Here is a 24,229-nt window from a genome sequence, read left to right as displayed (position 1 = left end):
AATCACACCCCAAGCATAGGCTTGTGGTACCCCAAGGGCGCTAGCTTAGATTTCTTGGGATACTCGGATTCGGATTTTTCTGGAAGCCGTGTGGATCGCAAGAGTACCTCCGGGGGTTGCCACTTGCTTAGGCGTTCTCTAGTTTCTTGGTCAAGTAAGAAGCAAAATTCCGTGGCTTTGTCCACCGCGGAAGCGGAATATATAGCGGCCGGTGCATGTTGTGCCCAAATCCTATATATGAAGCAAACTCTTTTGGACTTTGGTGTGAAACTAGATAGGATTCCACTCCTTTGTGACAATGAAAGTGCCGTAAAAATTGCCAAAAATCCTGTTCAACACTCAAGCACAAAGCACATTGATATTCACCATCACTTCTTGCGTGATCACGAAGCTAAAGGAGACATATCTCTTCAAGGTGTGAGATCCGAGGAGCAATTGGCGGATATATTCACAAAACCATTAGACGAGAGTACATTTTTTAGGCTAAGGAATGAGCTTAATGTATTAGATGCGGCAAATGTCATGTAAGTTGCCATGTCATATAGAAAAATGCATATATATAGGACACTTGTCTAACCATGGTAAGATAGTGATGAGCATGGGTTTAGCTAGAGGTGGTGGTCCACTTGTTTTCCTCTAGGCTTGTAGAAAGGCTCATCATGAAGAAGCTTCCCGTGGGTTCAAACTTGACAAGTAGAACTTAAATTCTTGTTATGCATTTCTTGTCATGTAGATGTGCACTTCATGTTTACCCATCTCTCGCATGTGGTTGTAGCTTGCACTATCATTGCATGCGTAAGGGTCACAAAGGAGATCACTTGATGAAAAAGAGACTTGTTTCATATGCAAGATCTCAATTCATGAGAAGTGAATAGAGCAAAGTGTTAGATGCGTTATTTCCTAGTGAGTCATGTCAAGATAAGTTTGAAGCTCTCTATCTTAAATATTCCTATGACATGGCTCATACATTTTATTTGGCGCTTTGTCTCGCTTTGCGGCTTTTCCTTGTGTTTGAAAAGAAAACCTACTAAGCTAGCATGCTATCCTAAGTATTTTGAGGGGTAAAGTCGCCTATGCAAGTCCATTAACTTGAGTTTAGTTGAATTTTATAAGTTTATTGGACTTATCATAGAAGAGTGAGCTGAGTGAAGGTTTTTCGGGTTCACCGGTTAAACCGATGCTTAATGGATCTACACCATCGGTTTAACCGGCGTTACTAAGTTCTGTCTCAGCTCAGTCAAATCCAGGCGTTCAACCGGCGTATGCAAATGTCAGAACATCGGATCAACCGGTGAACATAACACAGATCTGACCTAGGAATCAACCGATGATAGCAGTGTTCAACCGGCGAGTTCAAACTTCACATCATCGGTTCAACCGGCGTTCAGATGAGTTTTTGCTGGAGTCTCTGGTGAACTGAACCGATGCATTTAACCAGCGTTCTAAACCTAAACATCAGATTAATCGGCGTTAAGAAAAATCATGGGGCCCACATGTCATATATGTTTCTGGCTCGCATCGCCGGCCTCCCTTCCTCGTTCGTTTCCACCCGTTTTCTCCCGACTCGAGCGCCGCCGCTTGTTCCGCCACGCCGCCATCGCCGATTCCACACCGCCCGCCTGCACACCGCCGAGCCGCAGCCACCGCGCCTCGCACCACCACGCGCCATCCATGCCGCCCGTGCTCCGCTCACGCGCAGCTTGCGCCCGCGCCGCTCCACGCCACCACCGCCGCCGCCACGCGCTGCCGTGCGCCTCCGCGCCGCCGCCACACGCTCAGAGCCGCCACTGCGTACACCTCACGCCGCCCACGCAGCGGCGCTTGCATGCCGTTCACTTCGCGCCGCAGCCCACACACTCGCTCAGTGCTCACGAGGTGTTCGACAGTTTGCCTGAACCGTGATGGGTCGCGAGAAGAGGAAGGGCAAGGAGATTGTGGTCAAGAAGCCGGTCCGCAAACGGACCCGTGCAGAGAGGGAGGCCGAGAGGGCCGAGATGGTGGCCAAGGCCGCCGAGGAGCAGGCGTCCGGCCGTGCTCGTCCGTTCGGGATCCGGGAGCAGCCAGCTAGACGCAGAGGCAGGGGCAGAGCCAGAGGGGGCAGGGCCAACAGGGCCACGTCTGAGGCAGCTGTAGAGTCAGATCGCTCAGATTCAGATGTAGATTCAGATGCAGCGCAGTCAGAGCAGTCTCAGGGGCAGAGTACTCAGGGGTCACCGACTCCATGACGTTCTGGCCGCACTCGGCAGACATCCCCAGCAGCAGAGTCTCCACCAGCGATCGAGCGTCGCACTGGACCGAGGACGCGAGGAGGTCACCAGCCACAGGAGCCTCGCAGGTCCACAGCTGCAGCAGCAGCAGCTCGCAGAGCCAAGGCCCTAGAGGCTGAGCGTGCAGAGTTCCGTATGGACACTATTGTGCGTCTGGAGCTAGGTGTGCTGCTCCAGAACTTGACCAAGGCCAATGCGGCGAAGGTCAAGAGGCTCAGGTGGAGTGTAGCAGAGGAGGACTGGTTCCCCGTGACATGTGACAGTAGGGTTGACCGTAGGTTCTGGACGCTTCTTTAGGCCAGTTTCTATGAGACCTATCAAAGGCGGGGACATCGGATCTTTCTGCACAGAGTGCTCGACTGGGTTTCACTGAGGACACCCGCAGGGGGAGCAGATGTCAGAGAGCACTTTGCACACTTCAGAGGTCTACCCAGGCTACTTGAGATGGAGCAGAACAGATACATTGAGGACTGGGTCAGAGTGTTCTATGCCACAGCCTGGATTGCTCCTGAGCGCAGAGCCGTGCACTTCATGTTTGGAGGCCAGGTCTTTGGTTTGTCGAGGGCAACGATTGCAGGGATCCTTAGAGTCGACTTGGTCGATGTCTCCTTGCACGAGAGAGTATACTGAGATGCAGATCCACCCCGCAGGGCGATGATTGGCAAGATTGCACCTTCTCACGAGGCGATCTCTCAGTGCTTCCGCCAGCCATTTCCAGCATCGTATGCCAGAGTCCCCAGCTTGCTGACCCCAGAGGCGTACGCAGTTCACATGGCACTCCGGAGGACCTTGTTACCGAGGAGTGGCTACCCAGAGGGGTTCACAAGTCTGCAGCAGTTACTGCTTCTATACATCCTCACTCACGAGCCATTTGACATAGTGGATTTTATTCTGGCTGAGATAGAGGATGTGATCACTGACGGGATGGGTGTTGTGCGCCAGTTTCCTTATGCTCACTGGATTAGTTACATCTGCTCTATGATCATGCCAGCTGAGTCACCCATCAGTAGTGTCTACCGTCAGGATGAGGCTCCAAGGTTCCCAGTCTACCGTCCCACTGCACCACAGGACCGGAGGAGGGGCAGACAGAGCTGCTATGGCACGACTGTCAGCTGAGGTGCAGGCCCGAGTGGCAGAGGAGGATGAGGCACTACTAGCAGCAGAGGCACAGCTTCCCGGAGGAGATGATGAGATTCACTGGTCTGAGCTTGAGACAGACTCCTCCGAGGATGATGAGTACTTTCCTGCAGCACCAGCCAGTCATGACCACGAGGCAGGAGGGTCCAGAGAGCCACCTCCATCGTCACCAGCAGCTGCTACTGTCTCAGAGTCCCATGTGACTCAGCCGTCCGAGCTCACCTCTCTCCTTCAGTAGCTTGTCACTCAGTAGAGAGAGGATTGGATCGCACAGGAGGAGGCCAGGAGAGCCCATGAGGCTCAGCTTGCAGCTATTCAGAGGGAGGCTGCCCGAGAGCGTGTTGCAGCCGAGGAGCGTTTTGTCGGGCTCATTGACCGAGTCTCTCAGAGGACAGACGCTCAGTTCCAGCAGATACAGTAGGGCATGATGGCGATGTTCGGGATGATCACACAGCTTTACACTCACACCGGACTCGCCCCGCAGTAGCCAGGACTTCAGGGTGTTGGAGCACCTCAGCTTGCAGTCACTCTAGCTCCAGCCCCTACTGCAGCTCCAGCTTCTTCGACGACACCGGAGACCACATTCTTGATGTCCGCACTTCTTGGGTCTGCCGGTCGTCCGCTCTTCTCGCCACTGCCAGCGACTACACTCTTTCAGGACTCACTGTCAGCAGTTCAGTCAGTCGCACTCCCCCTCATACCTCAGGTAGCACCTTCAGGGGGGGAGGAGAGGAGTCTATACTTCCGCAGTCGACGAAGCCGGCAGCCACAGCAGTCACGACTTCAGATGTTGACACCTCTTCTGCTGACCCGGTTACCATTTCTACGGACCCTCTCCCAGGCAGTGCCAGCACGAGAGCCTCCATGACAGCTACACCTTCAGTCAGCTCAGACCCGCAGCTCCCGTCCGTCACCGAGGGTTCTCCGTCCGATGACGATGACGATGACGACCTGGACCGCTTCCTCGCCGTGCCGCGACAGCAGGACCCGTAGCTCGCCTTTTTGGTGCTTTGATGCCAAAGGGCGAGAGAGTTAGGGGGAGTTGGAGTCAGGGGGAGGGTAGAGCTAGAGAGAGCTCGTAGTTACAGGACTTTGATGTTTTATAACTCATTTGATGTTAGTTTATGGATATGTACATTTGACTCTTGCGTATGCTGTGTTTTGAGACATATCTATGGATTCCGTTTGAGCCATTGAGCTCTTTGGTTCTCTTTCGAGTTTGCTTGAGTTTCTCCTGTTTACCTTTCTCGCTCTCTCATTATTTTTTATGTTTGTGTTGTCATCAATCACCAAAAAGTGGGAGATTGTAAGCATCTAGGCCCTTAAGGCTTGTTTCGGTGATTAATGACAATCATTATTGTGACTAATGAGTTTGTGCAGTTTAATGAAATCTTATCGCTCATTGGTTCATATGTTAAAGAGGCCCCTCAATTTCATTATTCAAAAAGGCGATCTCGGTATTCAACTCAAGTATATAACAAGACTAAGGATCTTTCTAGTCCTAAGTGTTGCAAGGTTGAGAAGGACACTTAGGTTAGTATAGGTTTTATAGTTTTGTAGAGGTCGCACTATTAAGAGGGGTTAAGGCCAAGTAACTTGAGCATGGACGTGGTCAATCAAAAATGGATGGACACTATGGTCACTCAGGTTCTTAGAAGTTCAAATAAGTGGTTTTCAACTTATATCTCAAGAATATTTGGATTTCATTCAAGACTCAAATCAGAAAAGGCAAAATCAGAAAAAGTCTATACACCGGTTTAACCGACGACTCCAATTTTCTATACGTCGATTAAACGCAGTTATTAGAGTCTGGACAAGTACATACACCGGTTATACCGACAATATTTGAAATTAACGTCGGTTAAACCAATGATACGTCGGTTAAACCAATGATACGTCGGTTAAATTGCCCCAGTTGTAACGGCTAGTTTTGCAAATGGGCAGTTTACATTCATTGGTTAAACCGACGATGACTTTTGGAGGACCGTCGGATTAACCGGCGTTGCGTACTTTTCTGGCAGCTTTTCTCCAACGGCTCTATCCGCGTGAGCTGCCTATATATACCCCTCCAATGGGTCATTTTGAGGTCTCTTGACACCAGGCAACATTCATACACTCATACTATTGTTGAGAGCCACCTTGAGCTTCATATTCCACACATTTGATCATTCAATCATCAAAGAAGCAAGACTAAGGACTTGAGTAGAGAGAAACTTGTGTGCATCCGTTCTTGGTGATCGGTTCTTGCTCAAGTGAAGGCCCTAGCTTGTTACTCTTGGTGATTGGCAGCACCTAGACGATCTTGGTGATTGAGGTGTTTCTTCCGGAGCTTGCCAAGTTGATTGTGGGAGCCCGAAGAAGTTTGTACGTGGCTTGAGCTCCACCACGCCGGGATGGTGAACTGAGACTCTTAGTGAGCACCCTCGTCTCGGTGACTTGGGAGGTGACAAGACTCTTAGTGAGTGTCACAACGTGGATTTGGGGTGTGTGCCAACACATCGACACCACGGGAAAAAATTCGGTCGTCTCTTGCCCACTCTTTACTTTCAAGCACTTACTTTCATGCAATTATCCATGTGCTTGACCTTAGAGAAATTTGAAAAAAGGCCCAATTCACCCCCCCTCTTGGTCCATCGATCCTTACAGAGGGGTTGACGTAGTTCCGCGTTGCAATTTCATTATTGATTGTAGCAGACCTGCATGCCTATCACTAATAAGGCACACATCTGGACATGCAGCAACAACATGAACCTTCACTCGTTCAAGGAACCAATACCAACTGTCTAAGTTCTCATTCTCAACAAATGCAAATGCGAGCGGAACTATTTTGTTGTTGCAATCTACCCTGATTGCGGTGAGTATCTGACCTTTATACCTTCCAGTCAGAAATGTGCCATCAATGCAGATCACCGGAAGACAACACCGAAATGCCTTAACACAGGCACCTAGGCAAAAGAAGGCTCGTTGCAGAATGCTTTGCCCCCTAGCCACGGCTGGTACGAGATATGTGTCATAAAAGCTTCTAGGATTTCTAGCAGCAACCTGGGATAACATACGAGGTAGGTTATCATAAGATGCCTCGTATGTGCCGAACCGTATCTCGAACACATTTTGTTTAGCCCGCCATGCCTTCAAATAACTAATGGTGTACTGGTAAGTCTGCTCAATGTGTTGAACAATCATTTTTGGCTCATAATTTAGGTTGTCCATAATCAACCCATATATTTGCTTTGCAACAAAGTCACATGATATATTGCGATGCGAGGGCTGAACTTCTGACAGCAAACAAGTGTGCTCTGTCACAATGGAACATTTCCAGTTCAACTTCCACTTTCCCTTGAATGCATGTACTCGCCACGGACATCCATCATTCACACACTTCACCTCATATTCTTTACTGCCAGACTTCACGACTTTAAATTCTCGCTTCAATGATATTGCCCATAGCCTCACAGCATCTTTTACGACTTTAATGTTTGGATATGTTGCACCTTGCACTACCTCATTCCCTTTGTACTCCCACTCCTGATTTCGTACGTCTTCTACGACATGATTGCCAAACCATGCTCCTTCCACTCTTTTGGCAATGAGTACTGCTCGTCATCAGATGAGCCCTCATATTCTTCCATCTCCATTGCGGCTTGATCTTCTGCCTCCATCTCATCCACGATGCTATGTATCCTCTCTCCCTCATCAGCAAGGCCCTGTGGTCCGATGTTTTGGTTATCTATCTCTTCTGACTCATCTTGCTCAACATAGTTGGTCTCTCTTCGAATACTCGGAGTTGCTTGATCTGCACCATGTTGGATTTCATTTTGTGTATTCTCCCAAGTTTGAACAAAAATGGCCAGAGACCACCCACGCGCTAGAGCTGCTTGCATGTACTTCCGCCAGTCATTAGTGTTGTGTATTATCATCAATTCCCATAAATCACTTTCTACCTCCCAATTAACAAGAGATTGGGCGGTCATCACATGTGTCTCCGGATCAACACTGAACCCACGCTGCAGCCACTTATATATGGAACCAAAACTCCTCTCCAAAGATTTATCTATGGCGCTAGATGTGCACTTAAAGGCAGAAAGGTCTACTCCATTTGGCCCATACAAAACATTGTAGTCACCAAAAAATACTTGAAACTGCATCTTGCTCGACATATCTGTATATCACAGAATACTTATCGAGTCATACTCTTTACTTCACTACCTTATTCAATAATCCGTAAAAACTAAGTATGGATTTCAACTACAATATATAAATATTCATAACTATGTGATGACACTCAAATTCTATACTGCATATGCGAAATTTTATTCTAAATTGTAATTAATTTATAAATACGTCTCTAATAGTACTACAATTGTAATAATAAACGCGTAGTCTTAATTTCCTAAACTAATAATAAATGCGTATCCTTAAACTACTACTTAAATGGTTCTACTATAGCACTAATTAAATTTAATTACTCTATAATAGCAATGGAAAAATACATAAGTTAAATATAATTACATGCAGATCACAAGTGCGCAATCCAGCAGGGCTTCGCCGCATCCCTCCTCCTCACCCCTCTCTTTTTGTCTAGATTTTTGGTGGAATTTCTAGGTTCAAATGAGGAAGGAATGGTGGTGGAGGCCTTATATAGAGGGGGGACCCTGTCGCCCGAGGGAGGGGCGACAGGGGGCCCTGTCGCCCGTTGGGGGGGGAGGCGACCGGCCCCCCTGCCACCAAGCCCTGCGCTGCGCTGCCCAGGGACCTCCTTGTAAATTTTTTTTTACAAAAAAGTCTATCGCCCAGGCAGGGGGCGACATGGGCCTATTTTCGCAATTTTCTGGAACGGCCATATATTTTTGAAATTTTGATTTTTTTTTAAATATATAAAAGAAAAAATCGCGGCGGAATCAGACACACCTGGGCTTGAACCCATGGGTTCGGGCCCAGCATGTTATTTGTGGGCCCAAGAAACGCAGAGGCCCACGAGAGATAAGCATATCTTCTAATATCGAAAGCTGGGTCTATTCCGCGGGCGGGTAGCAGGTCCACATCGCCCGTTAGCCCACGAGCCGTCGGATTCGCCCAACTCGTGATGTCGACTGTTGGATCGTGCCAGCGCAAGCCTCTCTCTGCCCGTTAAGCCACGGACCCGAACACTCGCGAACCTGCACGTCCCCTCCTCTCGGCGGACGAGCCGCCGCATCGACCTGCCCGCCGGGCAGCCGCGCCGAGCCACCGTGCCGCAGCACCTCCTGCCGGGCCACCATGCGCCGCCGGGCCGCCACGCCTCCCGCTGGGCCGCCACGCCGCGCCGTGCCGAGCTGCCTGCTAGGCCGCGGAGGAGGATAACGGAAGAGGAACCGCCGCATCGAGCTGCCCGCTAGCTAGCCGCGTCGAGCCGTCAGGCCTCCCTCGGCGGCCTGGCCCGGCGGCGGCCGGCCGGGCCCCTACGCTGCGCCGTGCCGAGCTGCCTGCCGGGCTGCGGAGGAGGAGAATGGAAGACGAGGAGGCGCCGCGGAGAAACCGTCGCGTCGAGCCACCTGCCAGGCAGCCGCGCCGAGCCGCCAGATCTCCCTCGGTGGCGCAGCCTGGTGGCGCGGCCGTGGTCTTGCGCCGGCAGCGGCTGCCGCGCCTGGGCCGCGGCTCACGCTCCATCCCTCGGGCAGCTTCTAGAAACGTAGTCTCCCTCGACAGGTCGACCCATCACCGCTTCCCCGCCTTGCAGCCACACCTCCACGTGATGACCTGATGGGCTCACCGGTGGCGCTCGTCCAAGCGGCAGCTGTGGCTTGGGTCCCTAGCACTGGTGCTCCTCCCGTCATCCACCGTGCGCTCCGAGTATGGGCGCCGCGCGCTCCGCGCAGACATTCCCGCTTCGCAAACTGCAGCCAGCCACCTGCAAGCAAGTACCAAAGCGAAGGGATCCTCGAGCAAGAAGGTGACCGGCTCTGGTGCTGTGCAGCTCCCCCGCGCCCTTGTGCAATGTCCCATGCAGCAGAGTCCGTCGGTTACTGCCCCAGGAGCTCCAGTGGCCATTGACATGGCTGATGTCCAGCAGCTGCTCGAGGAAATGCCTCTATGGTCAGTACATTTCCAAATTTCTTGGGTGAGTACTCAGCTGTTGTTGTTTGGATTTTCCTCATTGCATGACACCTAAACTGAATTGTTTGTTAACGCCTTAATTGATGCAAGGGATTGGTATACTTGTGGAATCGATTTGTGTCACTTAATGGATGAAATTAAGCATCAGTAATGCTCAACAACATAGCGGGCACCTCATGGCACTTCCTAACTGCAATGGCTCTAATTTTTTTCCTAAAGTACATGCATCTCGATAGACAATCTGTAGATGATCAGCCAAATTAATAAAAGTTGCCAAACTGTGATGATTGTTGGCCTTTCTCTCCATTCATTCCTCTCATCCTTCCGCAACCCCACCCTGGATATGCTTTTCCTGTGTTACAGTTTAAGTAGAAGAGGAAGAATCTCCTTACATGCTCTTCTTCATTTGCTTCCATGCCCCTTGATTACAAGTTGAAAATTAAAATGTCAATGTAGCATATACATTTTTTATTAAGACTGAGTCCTGAGTGGAAAACACAATCCCTAAACTTAATTGTGCAGGAACAATGCATATTGTGCCAGAGCACTCATTGAGGTTGCTCCTTATGCTAAAATAACTGAAAATTGATAAACAAATTATCTAATTGTTTTGTCAGCAATTACTTTACTTTTCATCCATTTCTTCAATTTCCAGCACGCAGTCTTCTTGATCTTGAGTATATTGTCTCTGGCCCCAACTTTGGCCTGCTCCTCAGTAGCCAGTTTATTCAACAAAGCAAAATAGTCGACGGATTGTCCAACTAGCATACGGGATGGATCTAAGGCCCACCTATCAATGATACAAGATGGACCAAACCTAAAGCTTACTTGCTTTAGCAATAGGTATAGATTACTTACTTCTTCCAATCTATCTGCTATCACGGGCATGTTTAATTTCTGGCTAACATCTCTGCTAATTTCTTTTCAGGTAGAAAATAAAACATGTACTTTAAGCTGTATAGTAAGCTGTTCAGAGCATCTTTATTAAAAGTTTCTATATATGGATCAATATGTTTTCCAATTCGCTTGACCACCATGTGCTGTTGCAATGTTTCAGAGGTACAAATTTATTTTCAAATTCTGAAGCTTTTCGTTTCTGCAGAATGGCTTCACCACTGGGAGCTCCGATCCTGACGATTCCGGCCACAAGAGGATGGGGTTCAAGCATTGAACTACAGTACAAACAAATTATTACTTATTCAAATAATAATTTAAACTAAAGTATCCAAGAAAGAATTTATATTGCTGCTATCTACAGCTTCCTCTGTAGCCAGTTTATTCAACAAAGCAAAATAGTCAATGCAGGTCACTAAGATTTAATTTGGTTCAAGTATCACTATATTCAGAGTTATGTATATTTCTGTAATTCGAGCGCTGGCCTTCCATCTCCGCCTGGCTCTCCTTTTTTTAATCTCTACTTATATTCACTAATGTTGCAATTCACTTGCGGAGCTGTCGCTATTTCTCAATGCACGGTGTCACAGACGGCAGATCACAGAGCATAGATGGCAAAGACAGGACCTCTTAAGCCCCAACACAATCTATATGTAAGCACGAAGAATGTGCTGCATCTATACTACGATATCTAATAATTTATGTAATCTTTGAGTCTAAGAGTTCATATAAATCAGTATGAATTATATAGCTTTGTTCATGAAAAGTCATTCATATTCACACACGTCCAACGAGCAGAACAAGTAGCATCACAAAATTATGGAAAAGATGTGTACTGACGTTGTACAGATGAATACAGCAAATAAAAAATTACTATTCCTGCTCACCTTAATCTTTTATCAATAATGCTGAATCTGATTATACTAAAGACAAAGAATAGTACATTGAGCTGGTAATCCATTTGGAAATGGATCACAATTCACAAGCCTAAACTGCTCAGCTCTACGGTGGGCGCGGCAAAGCCGCGCTTGTGTTTCTAGTGGCTTCCGAATCTGGGCCATGTGGGTGCTCTCCCTAAACACGACTAGCTTCTTCCGAGTTCAACCCTCCCCCCACCCCACACCCCTACCCTCACACCCCCCCCCCCCCCCCCGCGCCGCCGCCGGAGCGGCGATGTCGGACTTCTTCCGGCGCCTGGGGGCCATCCCGTGGCGGAGCATCGCGGGCGAGGCCTTCTCCCGCGCGTCCCAGGTGGCGCAGGCCTTGAGGCCCGTCGTTAGTACAAGAGTACCTGAGCAAAGAAATAATGAAATGGTACATTCTATTTTCTTATGAGCATTAATACGGGAAATCCTTCATGAAACCGTGAATCTGTGTTCTCCGTATGTTTTTCATGTCTTCGTCTTGCATACAGCTTTACTTATCTGTTTGCCTAACTCCAGTGCTCTTCATTTTCTAAGATGAATATCAACTGAGTTCTGAAATCATATTGTATCTGTGTTCTTCGTGGAAATCTTTTGCTTACACTCGTATGTTCTTATTTGTAGATAAAGCCCATAGTTAGACGAAACCTTCCTCCTGGGTTTGATTCAAGTACGTGCCGCAGCGTGTAAGTGTTGGGAGCGTTGCCTTAGGGTCTGCTGTACTGCTAAAAGCTGATTCCAAAAGAACGTTTCCATAAAAATATAGCCTTGCTTCCTTAGTTTCCAAAATATTTTGGAAAAAATGTATGTCCTTCGTGCGGAATGTTTTGCCAGAGACAGTCAAATTGTCCACTTCATGCTGCACACCTTCAAATTAATGTTAACTAGCTGTTCTATGTTATTTATTTATTGTGCTCATTGAATCATATTCTGGACAGGTATGTTGGCAATATCCATCTTCAAGTGACTGACACATTACTGCAGGAAGTCTTCCAAATCATTGGTCCAGTAGAAGGTTGCAAGCTCATCAGAAAAGAAAAGGTGGATCTTTATTTCTTTAAAAAATAACTGAATGTAGCACCCCGAAAAAAAAAACCCCAACTTGCCTTTTCAGATTGCTAAATAACCGACACATTGTACTTCTTTTGCCACCTTTGGATTGGCATGTTGTTTCAGCAAGATACAAGAGTGCTGTCGTGAAAAACTAGTAGATGCAGCATTTTATTTTGAATGTTGGACATCTTCATTTTACCGGTAAATCAATTTTGAATGGATCAAATAGAAATGATTCAATTACGATATTTCTAGCGCTGTCAATACACACTCTTTCACTGTTTTTTTTAACATAAAATTACAATTCCAGATGCACATTTCCTATGTTTAATCTGTTAATTATTAATGATTTAGGCTAACTCTTATCTCCCCTCCATTTTGCTTGTCCACTGTGACGCTATTAGCAGAATAGTTTGCTAGTGTTGAGTACACGAAATATCTGCTTACCGTTTTAGCTTGGTAAATTTTGCAGAGATGCTAGGGTTATGTGGGACCAAAAAACAGGACGATCCAGAGGGTTCGGTTTTGTTTCTTTCAGGAATCAGCAGGTAGTTTCACCATGATCTTTAAACCCTTTGTGCATTTGTTTAAAACTTTTGGACCTACCTTTTCATTTTGCTGTGTCATTATTCATTAACAGGATGCTCAAAATGCGATAAATGAATTAAATTGTGAGTTCCCTATTTCTACGTTTCTAGTCTTTGTTCCATTTTGGAGTTGTTAGCTTTCCCAAAGTGATTACAGTATTACACCTTTTTCTTCCTACTGGCAGGGAAGTGGCTTGGCAACCGTCAAATTCGTTGCAATTGGGCGACGAAAGGTGCTAATTCTGGTGAAGAGAAACAAAGTGTGGACACCAAGGTGGACCAAACAAATGGTTCCTCAGGTACATGCGCTTTGACTTCAGCATCTCTTTTTCCTTAGTCTGTATGTTGTGGTATAATGTGTAACAACCGAGTAAAGCTCTGTTCAACTTTCACTAGTAAGTTTAAATAATTATAATTAAATTATTCCCTTAAAAATAATTAAATTCGAAGTATTCTGGAGATTTTAGTTGTCTACTGCATTCTAACCTTAGTTTTTGCAATTTCCAGTTTGTATGTAAGATGGGAATTTTTATAATGCTGTACTTGTCCCCGTTACGGATTGAAACTACTAACAGTATTCGTTCAATCTTGTCATGTTATGCAAAAGCTGGAAAGGAGAATTCAAATGAAGATGGTCCTGAAAATAACCCACTTTTTACCACTGTTTATGTTGGTGGTATTCCTCATGAGGTAATACTGTTCCAATGGAATGTCTGCTGTTTATCTTGACTATACATAGCCTTTTCTATTTGCTCTTATAAATGCCCTCCTATTTCTTGATTACGTCATCAGGCCACCAACAATGATGTGCACCTGTTTTTTCATTCACTTGGGGTTGGCTCAATCGAGGAGGTCCGTGTAACACGTGACAAGTGCTTTGGCTTTGTGAGGTACAGCACCCATGAGGAAGCTGCGCTGGCAATTCAGATGGGCAATGGCCAACTGATTGGCGGGAGGCCGATAAGGGTATATCTCGTTTGGACTTTTCAGGCTCCCTTTCTATTGAAAATTCTGTAGACAGTTGCATCGTCAGTAGATTTGGTGAAATGTTTAAAGTACCTAGAGCACAATCCAGTAAACAACCCCTTGATTTTTTTTAAGAGACTAATGGTTTTGGTGCATACATGGTATTACGCCAATAATCGGAACAATTTATCAAAAAAAAAAACAAATGCAACAAAATCAAATTTGTTTATCCACTAGAAATTACAAATACATTGAATTCAGACTTTTGCTGAATTGCAATCTTTGCCTGGAATTTTTGCAGTGCTCCTGGGGAAACAAGCCAACTCCACCGGGGAGCATCTTCGCCGCTCCCCACTCCCGCACCGTCTCCATTCCCCACCGGCATGCCCGCAACTGACTTCTTGGCTTACCAGCGCCTGGCCCTGAGCAAGATTGCCGCGAACCCAGCCCTAATGGGCCAGCATGGCCTGAAGCAGGCCGCACTGGGGATGGACGCCGGGGCCAACTCTGCCACTGCCGCCCAGCAGCAGCAGCAGCTCATGTACTTCTAGAGTTCTAGATTGACGACTACCGCATGAGACGCCTGATACCTGTCTCTCCGCAAGAGGAAGGCGAGGATGAAGCCCCAGTTACACCCCCATATACATATACTAGTAGTATCATAGTAGATGAAGCCTTACCAGGACCTTCTTTTACTTGCCGTTAATCTTTCGTTACATCATCTAAGGCCCTGTTTAGTTCCCAAAATTTTTTCTACAGTACCCATCACATCGAATCTTTAGACACATGCATGGAGCATTAAATGTAGTTGAAAAAAAATAACTAATTATACAGTTTAACTGTAATTGACGAGACGAATATTTTAAGTCTAATTAATCTATAATTGGACATTAATTGTCAAATAACCACGAAAGTGCTACAGTACCAAAATCCAAAATTTTTCGCGAACTAAACACGGCCTAACTTGTCCTGTATGCCGGCTCTATATATTCACCAACGTAAGACATATATAATGTATCTCCAGAGACATGGAAAAAGTCTGGGTGGGTGGCGCCTCGACATCCTAGTATAATTTTCTGTGCTTGGATCATCTTTTATTTCTGTGCCATGGCCGGCAATTGACGAGCAACGTGTTACTCGTAGTTTGTGTATTCGTTTTTTATTTGGGCAGATTCGGACACGCTTGGGTTCCGGCCCATGGCTTGAAGCCCAGCAGGTCTTTTCTGGGCCCAAGAAACGCATAAGCCCATGAGAAATCAGCGGCCTTTCGAATCTGGCCATCTGGGTGCTCCCACTGAACACGACTAGCTTCTTCTTCCGAGTTCTCCTCCCTCGCCACCGCCGCCGCCGCCGCAGCGGCGATGTCGGGCTTCTTCCGGCGCCTGGGGGCCATCCCGTGGCGGAGCATCGCCGGCGAGGCCTTCTCCCGCTCGTTCCTGGTGGCGCAGGCCTTCTGCGCCGTCCACGTCGTGGACCACCACCTCTGCTCGCTCGCCATCGTGCGGGGCCCCAGCATGCTGCCGGCGATGAACCTGGCGGGGGACGTGGTGGCGGTGGACAGGGTGAGCGTGAGGCTCGGGCGGGTGGGGCCCGGGGACGTCGTGCTGATGATCTCCCCCGAGGACCCGCGCAAGGCGGTCGCCAAGCGCGTCGTCGGGATGGGGGGCGACTCCGTCACCTACCTCGTCGACCCCGGGAACAGCGACGCCGCCAAGACCGTCGTGGTGAGTGGTCACTTGGTTGGCTGGGGGGTGTTCTGTGCTCGGGCTACTAGCTATGCTACCTCCGTGATGGGATTGGGGGGGTCTCAATTGAATCGACTCTCTCAGTCTCTTGGTGCTGTAAAGATTGCAATTTGGTTGTGTTGTGGGGTGTACTGCACTGACGCTACGCTAGAGGGTGGCATGCTATTGTCGACAGCAGCTTCTGATTAGTGATTATTTATTATTCTCTGTTATGCTTCCAAAGGTTTCTGGGCAATCTGTTTTTGCTTGTTTTTGTTTGAGAGCATTGTTAATTTGCAGAAGTGTCAGATTTTTTTTAGTAGAAATATAGCTTCATACTTGCTAGTACATTTAACTATTCGATTTGAGATGCATGAAAGTAGGGGTGGGCAATCGGTCAGACCGAACCGATTGGTTCGGTTCATCGGTCTTTTTCAAAGTTCGGTCTTCAGAAACTTAAGACTGATCGGTCTTTTGCAAAACACAGGACCGAGACATTTCGGTCTCGGTTAGTCGAACTAACCGACCACTGCAGGAACCAGTAAAAAAAGGCATGTGATGTTAGCAATTCAATGGTTACTCTTATGGATGAGAGGATGACACTCGAGCTGGGGAAGTTTTCTGGTTTTTTTCTCATTCACACTCACAATGCCATGCTCTCCATGGGAGAGGAGGCTACACATTTATACAGCAGGCTGCTGGGCAGCCAACGACTAAACCAATAATGCTAGTCTAAAGCTAGTCTGACTGCTGTCCTGGAGAGGACACTAACTGCTGTCCTAGAGAGGACACTAAAGCTAGTCCAAGATGCTAAAGAGTGCTGCTATGGTCCATGCAAGGACCATGTGCTGCAGCCCCACAAAGACCAAGAGGACACAAGAGTTATCCATCATTCTCCCCCTAAGTCTTGTGCGTTGTCTTGTGGGAAGGTTGGACCATCTCGGTCCTGGAGCAGAGCTCAAGGAACTTGATCCTCCCAAGAGGCTTGGTGAGCAGATCCGCAAGCTGATCCTTGGTGTTGATGTAGCTCGCCTGGATGCTTCCTTTTTCCAAGCAGCCTCGGATGAAGTGATACCTCACCCGGATGCGCTTGCTCCTCTCATGGAACACGGGATTCTTGGCCAGCGCAAGAGCGGACTTGCTGTCCACCCTGAGCTCCACCGCTCCAGTGTCTCTGCCGAGGATATCACCAAGCAGTCGATCGAGCCAGAGCGCCTGAGTCGACGCAGTGGAGGCCGTTATGTACTCGGCCTCGCAGCTGGACAAGGCCACCACCTGCTGCTTGACCGACTGCCAGCTAACGAGGCACTCGCCGAGGAAGAAGAGGATCCCGCTCGTACTCTTGCTGGTGTTTATGTCGCCGGCGTGGTCGCTGTCGCTGTACCCGACGAAGTGTGCCGCCCCGGGGCACCTCGGGTAGTGGAGACCGTGGTCGAGAGTCCCCGCAACATAGCGGATGATCCTCTTCACGGCCTGCTGGTGCTCCGTCGTCGGTCGCTGCATGAACCGACTAACGTAGCCGACGGAGAACGCCAACTCCGGCCGTGTGTGGGCGAGGTAGCGGAGGCTCCCCACAAGGCGCTAGTACAGCGTAGCGTCCACCTCCTCCGCCGTGCTGTCACGGCTCAGCTTCAGCCTCTCCTCCATCGGAGTGAGGGCTGGGTTGCAGTTGGTGAACCCAGCTAGCTCAACGACGCGCTTGGCGTAGGCGGTCTGTCGAAGCGTGATCCCGGAGTCGTCCTGGTGCACCTCGATCCCCAGGTAGAAGGAGAGAGGCCCCAGGTCGCTCATCTGGAAGGTGGCCTTCATCTCTTCCTTGAACGCCACCACCTCCACATCCTTGGTGCCGGTGATCACCAAGTCGTCGATGTAGACACCCACCAGCAGGGCGTTTCCTCCATTGCCCCGACGGTAGATGGCCGCCTCGTGCGGGCTTTGCTCGAAGCCCATCCCCTTGAGCCTGGAGTCCAGCTTGGCGTTCCACGCCCTCGGGGCCTGCCGCAAGCCATAGAGGGCCTTGCGCAGGCGTAGCACCTTGCCCTCCTTGCCGGGGATCGCAAACCCCGGCGGCTAGTGCACGTAGACCTCCTCCTTCAAGTTGCCATTAAGAAACGCCGACTTGACGTCCATGTGATGGACGCGCTAGCCCTCCTGGGCGGCCAGCGCAAGGAGAAGTCGCACGGACTCCATCCTTGCCACGGGAGCAAAAGCATCGTCGAAGTCGACCCCCTCCTGCTGCACGAAACCTCGTGCCACCAGGCGAACCTTGTGCTTGACGATGGCGCCGGCTTCATCCCTCTTCAGCTTGAACACCCACTTAAGGGTGATCGCGCGGTGACCGCGAGGGAGATCAGCAAGCTCCCAAGTGCGGTTCTTCTCAACCGCGTCCATCTCCGACTGCATCGCGGCACGCCATGCCGCGTGTCCCTCGGCCTCTGCGAAAGACCGAGGCTCGCCGTCGTCGCACGCGAGGTGCAACTGCGCCTCCAGGTCGTGAGGCACCAGACCCGGCGTCGGCTGATCGCCGAGAAGGTCCTCCATCGTGCGGTACCGCAACGGCTCGCCGTCGTGGTACGCGTCGATGCGCTCCTCGTCGTGAGAGAGCGGAGTAGCGAACTCCACCAGGCTGTGCTCAGCATGAGCAGGTGTTGGAGTAGACGTGCCCGGAGGAGTGGCTGTTGGTGCTGGAGTACGTGGCGTCGCCGGCTGTGGTGGTGCTGACGAGGAACTCGGCGCAGCCGGAGTCGTGGCTGGAGAGCGTGGTGCCGCCGGTGTAGCAGGCGCCGGAGTCGGTGGAGGCTCGGGGACCGGGGCAGGCACGCTCGGCGAAGAAGGGCTGCCTACTCCCCTAGCTCCCTCGAAGTGGACGTACTCGACGGTGAAGTCGTCGTACGTCGGAGCCGAGCCATCGTCCACCGCCTTGTCCCACGCCCATCCTAGCCCTTCGTCGAACACAACATTGCGCGCCGTGCACACACGTTGTCTCCGGGTCGAGAATGCGGTAGGCCTTCGAGCCTTCCGCGTAGCCGATGAACACTCCCGGAGTGCTCCTGTCGTCGAGCTTGCCGATGTGGCCAAGCTCCTTGACAAACGCGAGGCAGGCGAAGACTAGCAGGTGGGAGACCGCCGGCTTACGCCCATGCCAAGCCTCATACGGCGTCATGCCGTCGAGTGCCTTGGTGGGCGAGCGGTTGAGAATGTAGACGGCCGTCACCACCGCCTCTCCCCAGAAGACAGCCGGCATCCCCCTCTGCTTGAGGAGGGCCCGGGCCATCCCCACAACCGTCTGGTTGCGCCGCTCGACGACGCCATTCTGCTGCGGGCTGTACGGCGCAGAGTAGTGGCGCTGGATGCCCTCATCCGCGCAGTACGCCGCGAACTCGCCGCCGTTGTCGGTGCGTAGCACGCGCAACTTGCGGCCGCTCTCCGCCTCCGCAGCAGCCTGAGCACGCCTGATGGCGTCCGCCGCCTCTCCCTTGCTGCCGAGGATCATCACCCACATGTAGCGGGAGAGATCGTCGGCGAGCAGCAGGAAGTAGCGCCGTCCTCCTGGTGTGACCGGTGTCACCGGGCCGCACAAGTCCCGTGTACGAGCTCGAGCCGCTCCCTGGCTCGGAAGCTCGCCTGTTGGGGGAAGGGGTGCCGCCTCTGCTTCGTCAGCACGCAGACGTCGCAGAGCTGCTCCACGTGGTCGAGGCACGAGAGGCCTCGCACCATCTCCTTGGCGCCGAGCCGCTTCAGGGCCTCAAAGTGGAGGTGCCCAAAGTGCTCGTGCCACTGCCATGCCTCGTCGTCCCTGCGAGCTGCAAGACAAAGAGGCTGCGCCACCCCTACGTGGAGGATGTAGAGGCGGTTCTTCCCTCGAACCACCCTGGCGAGAAGCTGGCGACGATGGTCCCAGATGCGGAGGACCCCGCTGTCGATCACCACGCGTGAGCTACTCTCATCGAGCTGCCCAAGGCTGATGATGGAGTTCCGCAGCGCTGGGATGTAGTAGACTCCGGTGAGCATCCGATGCTCTCCGGACTTGGCGGTGAAGATCACGGAGCCCACTCCCTTGATCTCCACGGCGAAGGAGTCCCCAAACCTGACGGAGCCACCTACGTCGGTGTCCAGGTCGGAGAAGAACTCCTGCCGCCCGGTCATGTGGTGCGTGGCGCCGGAGTCGAGGTACCAGCCGTCGATCCTGTCGTCGTCGGAGCCGTTGCCGAGAAGGACTCGGGCACGCGGCTCGTCGAGGTGGAGTAGGGTAGTGGCGGATGGTGCCGCCGGGTGCAGGTCCATGGCCCCGTGGAGCAGGAACAGAGCCGACTCGTCATCCGGCTGGGCCTCCGCGACGTGGGCTTGGACCCCACGCCTCCGCTGCGGGCAGTCCCTGGCCCAGTGGCCGGGCCTGCCACAGTTGTGGCAGGCGTCGTCTCGTGCTGCCTTGGGCCTATCGGCGGCGCCGCCCTGAGCGCCTCCGCGGGCGCTGCCCTCGTGCTCCGGCTTGGGCACCTCCGCGCCCCTTGCGCGGCTTGCGGCCACCAGTCGAGGAAGAGGGCTACCCCTTCTTCCTGTCATCGCGCCGGGCCTCCCACTGCTCCTGAGTGAGGCGGAGCTTCCCGCCGATGGAGATTCCTCCCGTGGGAGGTTGTGGCTCGTCGCTATCGACGACCTTGAGGCGACCAATCGCCTCCTCGATCGTCATGGTGGAGAGGTCCAGCAGAGACTCGATCGAGCGAGCGGTCTGCCTGTACCTCTCGGGGACGCACCGGAAGAGCTTCTCAACAGCTCTCTCCTCGTCGTAGGTGTCATCGCCGAACGTCACCATCTTCTGCAACAGAGTGTTAAGACGGAGAGCAAAGTCATCGACGTCTTCACATGGCTTGAAGGCCAGGTTCGCCCACTCCTTGCGAAGTGCCTGCAGTGTGGACTTGCGGGTGCGGTCGCTGCCGATGCGAGCCGCCGCGATGGCGTCCCAGGCCTCCTTGGCAGTCTCCTTCTGGGAAAGCGAGAACTGCATCTCGGGAGGGACTGCGGCGATGAGCGCATCCAGCGCCCGACGGTCCCCGTCGTAGTCGACGTCGTCGTACTGGACGGCATCCCACATGTGCCGCACCTGGAGCCTCACCCTCATCACCGCGGCCCACTCGATGTAGTTGGACTTGGTGAGGGTTGGCCACCCGCCACCGGGACCAACGTCTCGGACCACTGCCTGGATGCCGTGGTAGCCGGGGTGGGCTGCTGCCCACCGCGCGGTCCGCTCCCGCGCCCTCTCCCTCTCCAGCTCCTCAAGGTCACCGTCGGCGGTGGTGTCGCCGGCGATGGAGCCGCTGAGGTTGCCGCGCAAGGTCTCAACCTCAACCTCCGCCGCACGTGCTGCATCTTCCGCCTCCTCTTCTTCCACCTCCGCCCTGGCCGCCGCCAGCTCCGCTGCAGCCAGCCTGGCCGCCCTCGCCGCTGCTGCAGCGGCTCGAGCCGTCGCTCGCTTGCGCTCCTCTGCCGCGGCGAGCTCGGTCTTCTCGCTGACGCCGTGCGCTCGAGGTGACCGAATGCTGAGACGGTGCGTCGGACATGGCGCGCCTCCAAGGGGCTGCTGCGTGGAGAGGGGGAAGGGAACGGGGAAGGAGAAGCAGCCGGTGCTGCTGCTGTGACTGGTGCTGCTGCTGGTGGTGGCTGGGCTGCTACTAGAGCTTGGGAAGGGGAGGAGCAAGAGATATCCAACCTACAGGAAAGTACGACTCTGATATCAGATGTTAGCAATTCAATGGTTACTCTCATGGATGAGAGAATGACACTCGAGCTGGAGAAGTTTTCTGGTTTTTTTCTCATTCACGCTCACAATGCCATGCTCTCCACGGGAGAGGAGGCTACACATTTATACAACAGGCTGCTGGGCAGCCAACGACTAAGCCAATAATGCTAGTCTAAAGCTAGTTTAACTGCTGTCCTGGGGAGGACACTAACGGCTGTCCTAGAGAGGACACTAAAGCTAGTCCAAGATGCTAAATAGTGCTGCTATGGTCCATCCAAGGACCATGTGCTGCAGCCCCACAAAGACCAAGAGGACACAAGAGTTATCCATCATGTGATAGTAGAATTAATTAGAAATTTTGACAGCATTTTGCCTCTTTCCAAAGCGCAAATCACAAGCAGTACATTATAGATGAAAAGACCAACATAGAATTACAATTGTTTATATATCTAGGGTATATCTAGGGTTAACACTTCTATTGGACTGGGTTGTTTTTGGGCTACGTAATGGACCTTATACATAGTTCGGTCAGTTCTTTCAGTTCGGTTAACCGAGCCCAAAGACCGAACTAACCGTAGAAAGTTCGGTTACCTGGAGGCCAGGACCGAACTGCTGACCGAACATTTCGGTCTCGGTCTTTTCGGTCTCGGTCCCGGTCTTTTCGGTTCGGTCTTCGGTCCTCGGTTAATTATGCCCAGTCCTACATGAAAGGGGAGTCTTTTTTGCATCATTTGCTGAAGTGGCGAATTCTGTTTTTGGTAATTGGTACTCAGAGACTCTAGGCACCGAAGTTAGAGAGAGGATTTCTATGAGCTCCGCTTCAAAATTGTGCATGGTCTTTGGGTTATATTTTGTCTGAACCACTGGTATTGGTTCAGTATGCGATATGGTGTTATTAACCCTGAAACAGTCCCTACTGCATTCATATTTCATACTTGCTGCATTAGGATTATGTGTTGGTAAAAGCTAGTGTGTCTGTGAAGTCTATTATACCATATCAGAAGATGCAATTCCTACTGTCGTGTTTCAAATGACTGCAATCAATAGCAGAAAATTTGACTTATTGAAGTCTTGGTCTTCAAATAGCTACCACAATAATGTCCTTGTCTTCAACTTCTGCCATCTTTTTATGTTCATATTTATTGCTGCTTCAGTGTGTTCCAGGTGTAATGTTGGGACATGATGAGTTCCATGGTTGTTTAGCTTCCAATTCTTTCCTTTCTCAGTTATGATCATTTTCTTCAACAATTGTATAATAACCTCATGTTCTGACCCTGGATGATCTATAATTCTAGGTACCACAAGGTCATGTTTGGGTGCAGGGAGATAATATTTATGCTTCTAGAGATTCACGGCAATTTGGAGCGGTGCCTTATGGTCTCATTACAGGGAAGATCTTTTGCCGGGTAAAGTTATTTCTTTTGCATCCTCATTAATTTTGTTTGCAGAATTATGGTTCCATGAGCTAGGGCCTAGGGCACAAGCAACTAGCAATTGCCATAATTTTTCAGAAAAGGACAAATTTGCACCATTACTCCATTCTGCTACTGCTTGGTTACTAATGTTAAGTTTTTGTGAAGCATTGAGTTCAAGCGCTTCAATATCTTATGAAGTTATGAACCCGTGTTTTAATCCCAGAATTATTTACTCCTCAATTTTTCTCAAACGATAATAATCTTGAGCAATACATTTTGCTTGCTTATATTAAGCGATAAATGTAACTGTTCCAGGTTCAGCACTTCAGCAGGGTCACTAAATCCTCTTAAGTGTTGAGGTTTTTTTCTCAAATGATACTAATCTGGAGAAATACAATTTGCTGGCGTATATTAGGCGATAAATGTAACTGCTCTAGGTTCAGCACTTCAGCAGGGTCACTAAATGCCCCGAGTGTTGGGCATCAGGTGTCCCCAGTGCCAGGATAAAAATAGGACAAAACAGGGTATTGGTTTGAACTGGAAGAAATATTCATTTGGCTGATATTGATAGGCCTAGCTTTCTTCGTTTGAAGCTTATATAAATCCAAATGTGCATTTTCTTGACATAGAATTTGGAGCTTATTTTTTTCATTCCCTATGGGTTCAGGAGATTTACCTGCTTGAACTTGTTGTTTTTTGATGTTCCTGGAGTACAAATCTAACTGCTACATTGCTACCAAATCAATCATATGATCCATCATCCCAGAACATTAGCACTGCATGTTTGCCATCTATGTGAAAACGAGCATTGACAGTGATTTTCTAATCATAGGTATGGCCACTGGAGGGTTTTGGTTCGATTGATTCAAATCAGTCTCAATAAAGGTAAGTTTTGTTTTTTTTTAAAAAATACCTGGCTCTCGCTAATATTCATTTGTGCTAACTTTCTTTTTGTTTTCTCTAGAGTAGATGTATCCCTACTATTGCAGATGTCAAGAGACTTGTATGCAACTGCTGGGCCCTTGACTTCTGGAAGCTTTGATCTATCATGGCACAGTTTTATAGTGAAGCAGAGTGTATCTTGATATCCCATGTTTTGATGTTTAATGTGTAACAATTAAAGTTGCCATACCGAAACCCAATCAGCACATGTTCTGATACAAATTTTTGTGCAACTGTTTGGGTTGTAACTTTACCGTCAGTGATTTTGGTGAGAACAGAACCTGAATACCTGATTGATTCATGTAAGTTGAGGTGTATGAATTTTGAGCATAGCTGAGCATAACATGTCATTGAACAGAATTGGGAATTTCTCTTGATGGAGAATGTATTGATTTGTGCATTGGAATCTTGCTTATTCAAGTCATGTTATGTTACTCTGGTGGAGTTTGACATGACTTCATGAAAACTTTCGTGCCTTGCCAACTTCAGCA

General features: G+C 50.0%; 1 protein-coding gene, 1 long non-coding RNA gene and 1 pseudogene across 4 annotated transcripts; all 3 read left to right on the top strand.

The window, feature by feature from the left end:
- The first annotated feature begins 8,629 nt into the window (after positions 1–8,629).
- LOC120684553 lies at positions 8,630–10,852 on the top strand. 2 transcript variants are annotated; one of them, XR_005679348.1, is made up of 3 exons: positions 8,630–9,501; positions 10,153–10,340; positions 10,426–10,852. It is a non-coding gene; the product is annotated as an uncharacterized LOC120684553 (long non-coding RNA). The 2 variants fall into 2 exon arrangements; XR_005679347.1 differs by having other exon boundaries at positions 10,153–10,852.
- A 682-nt stretch (positions 10,853–11,534) lies between these two features.
- On the top strand, positions 11,535–14,705 carry LOC120684552 (annotated as a pseudogene).
- A 496-nt stretch (positions 14,706–15,201) lies between these two features.
- Positions 15,202–24,153, top strand: LOC120686074 (mitochondrial inner membrane protease subunit 1-like). Of its 2 annotated transcripts, none has more exons than XM_039968235.1 (4): positions 15,202–15,644; positions 22,677–22,787; positions 23,629–23,681; positions 23,766–24,153. In XM_039968235.1, the coding sequence occupies exons 1-3, from the start codon at positions 15,282–15,284 to the stop codon at positions 23,677–23,679; spliced, it is 525 nt and encodes a 174-aa protein (XP_039824169.1). In that variant the 5' UTR covers positions 15,202–15,281; the 3' UTR covers positions 23,680–23,681; positions 23,766–24,153. The 2 variants fall into 2 exon arrangements, with proteins under 2 accessions (XP_039824169.1, XP_039824167.1); XM_039968233.1 differs by having other exon boundaries at positions 15,203–15,644; positions 23,761–24,153.
- Positions 24,154–24,229: the final 76 nt, after the last annotated feature.

The sequence above is a fragment of the Panicum virgatum genome, chromosome 8N (genome assembly GCF_016808335.1).
Source record: "Panicum virgatum strain AP13 chromosome 8N, P.virgatum_v5, whole genome shotgun sequence".
NCBI lineage: Eukaryota > Viridiplantae > Streptophyta > Magnoliopsida > Poales > Poaceae > Panicum > Panicum virgatum.
Note: the sequence above shows the minus strand (reverse complement) of the source record. Positions and strands in the feature narration are given on the sequence as shown.

Coding starts and splice junctions, on each gene's coding strand:
- LOC120686074 (XM_039968235.1), top strand. CDS start 15,282: ATGTCGGGCTTCTTCCGGCGCCTGGGGGCCATCCCGTGGCGGAGCATC. Junction 15,645..22,676: donor ACGCCGCCAAGACCGTCGTG/GTGAGTGGTCAC, acceptor CTATAATTCTAG/GTACCACAAGGTCATGTTTG. Junction 22,788..23,628: donor CAGGGAAGATCTTTTGCCGG/GTAAAGTTATTT, acceptor TTCTAATCATAG/GTATGGCCACTGGAGGGTTT.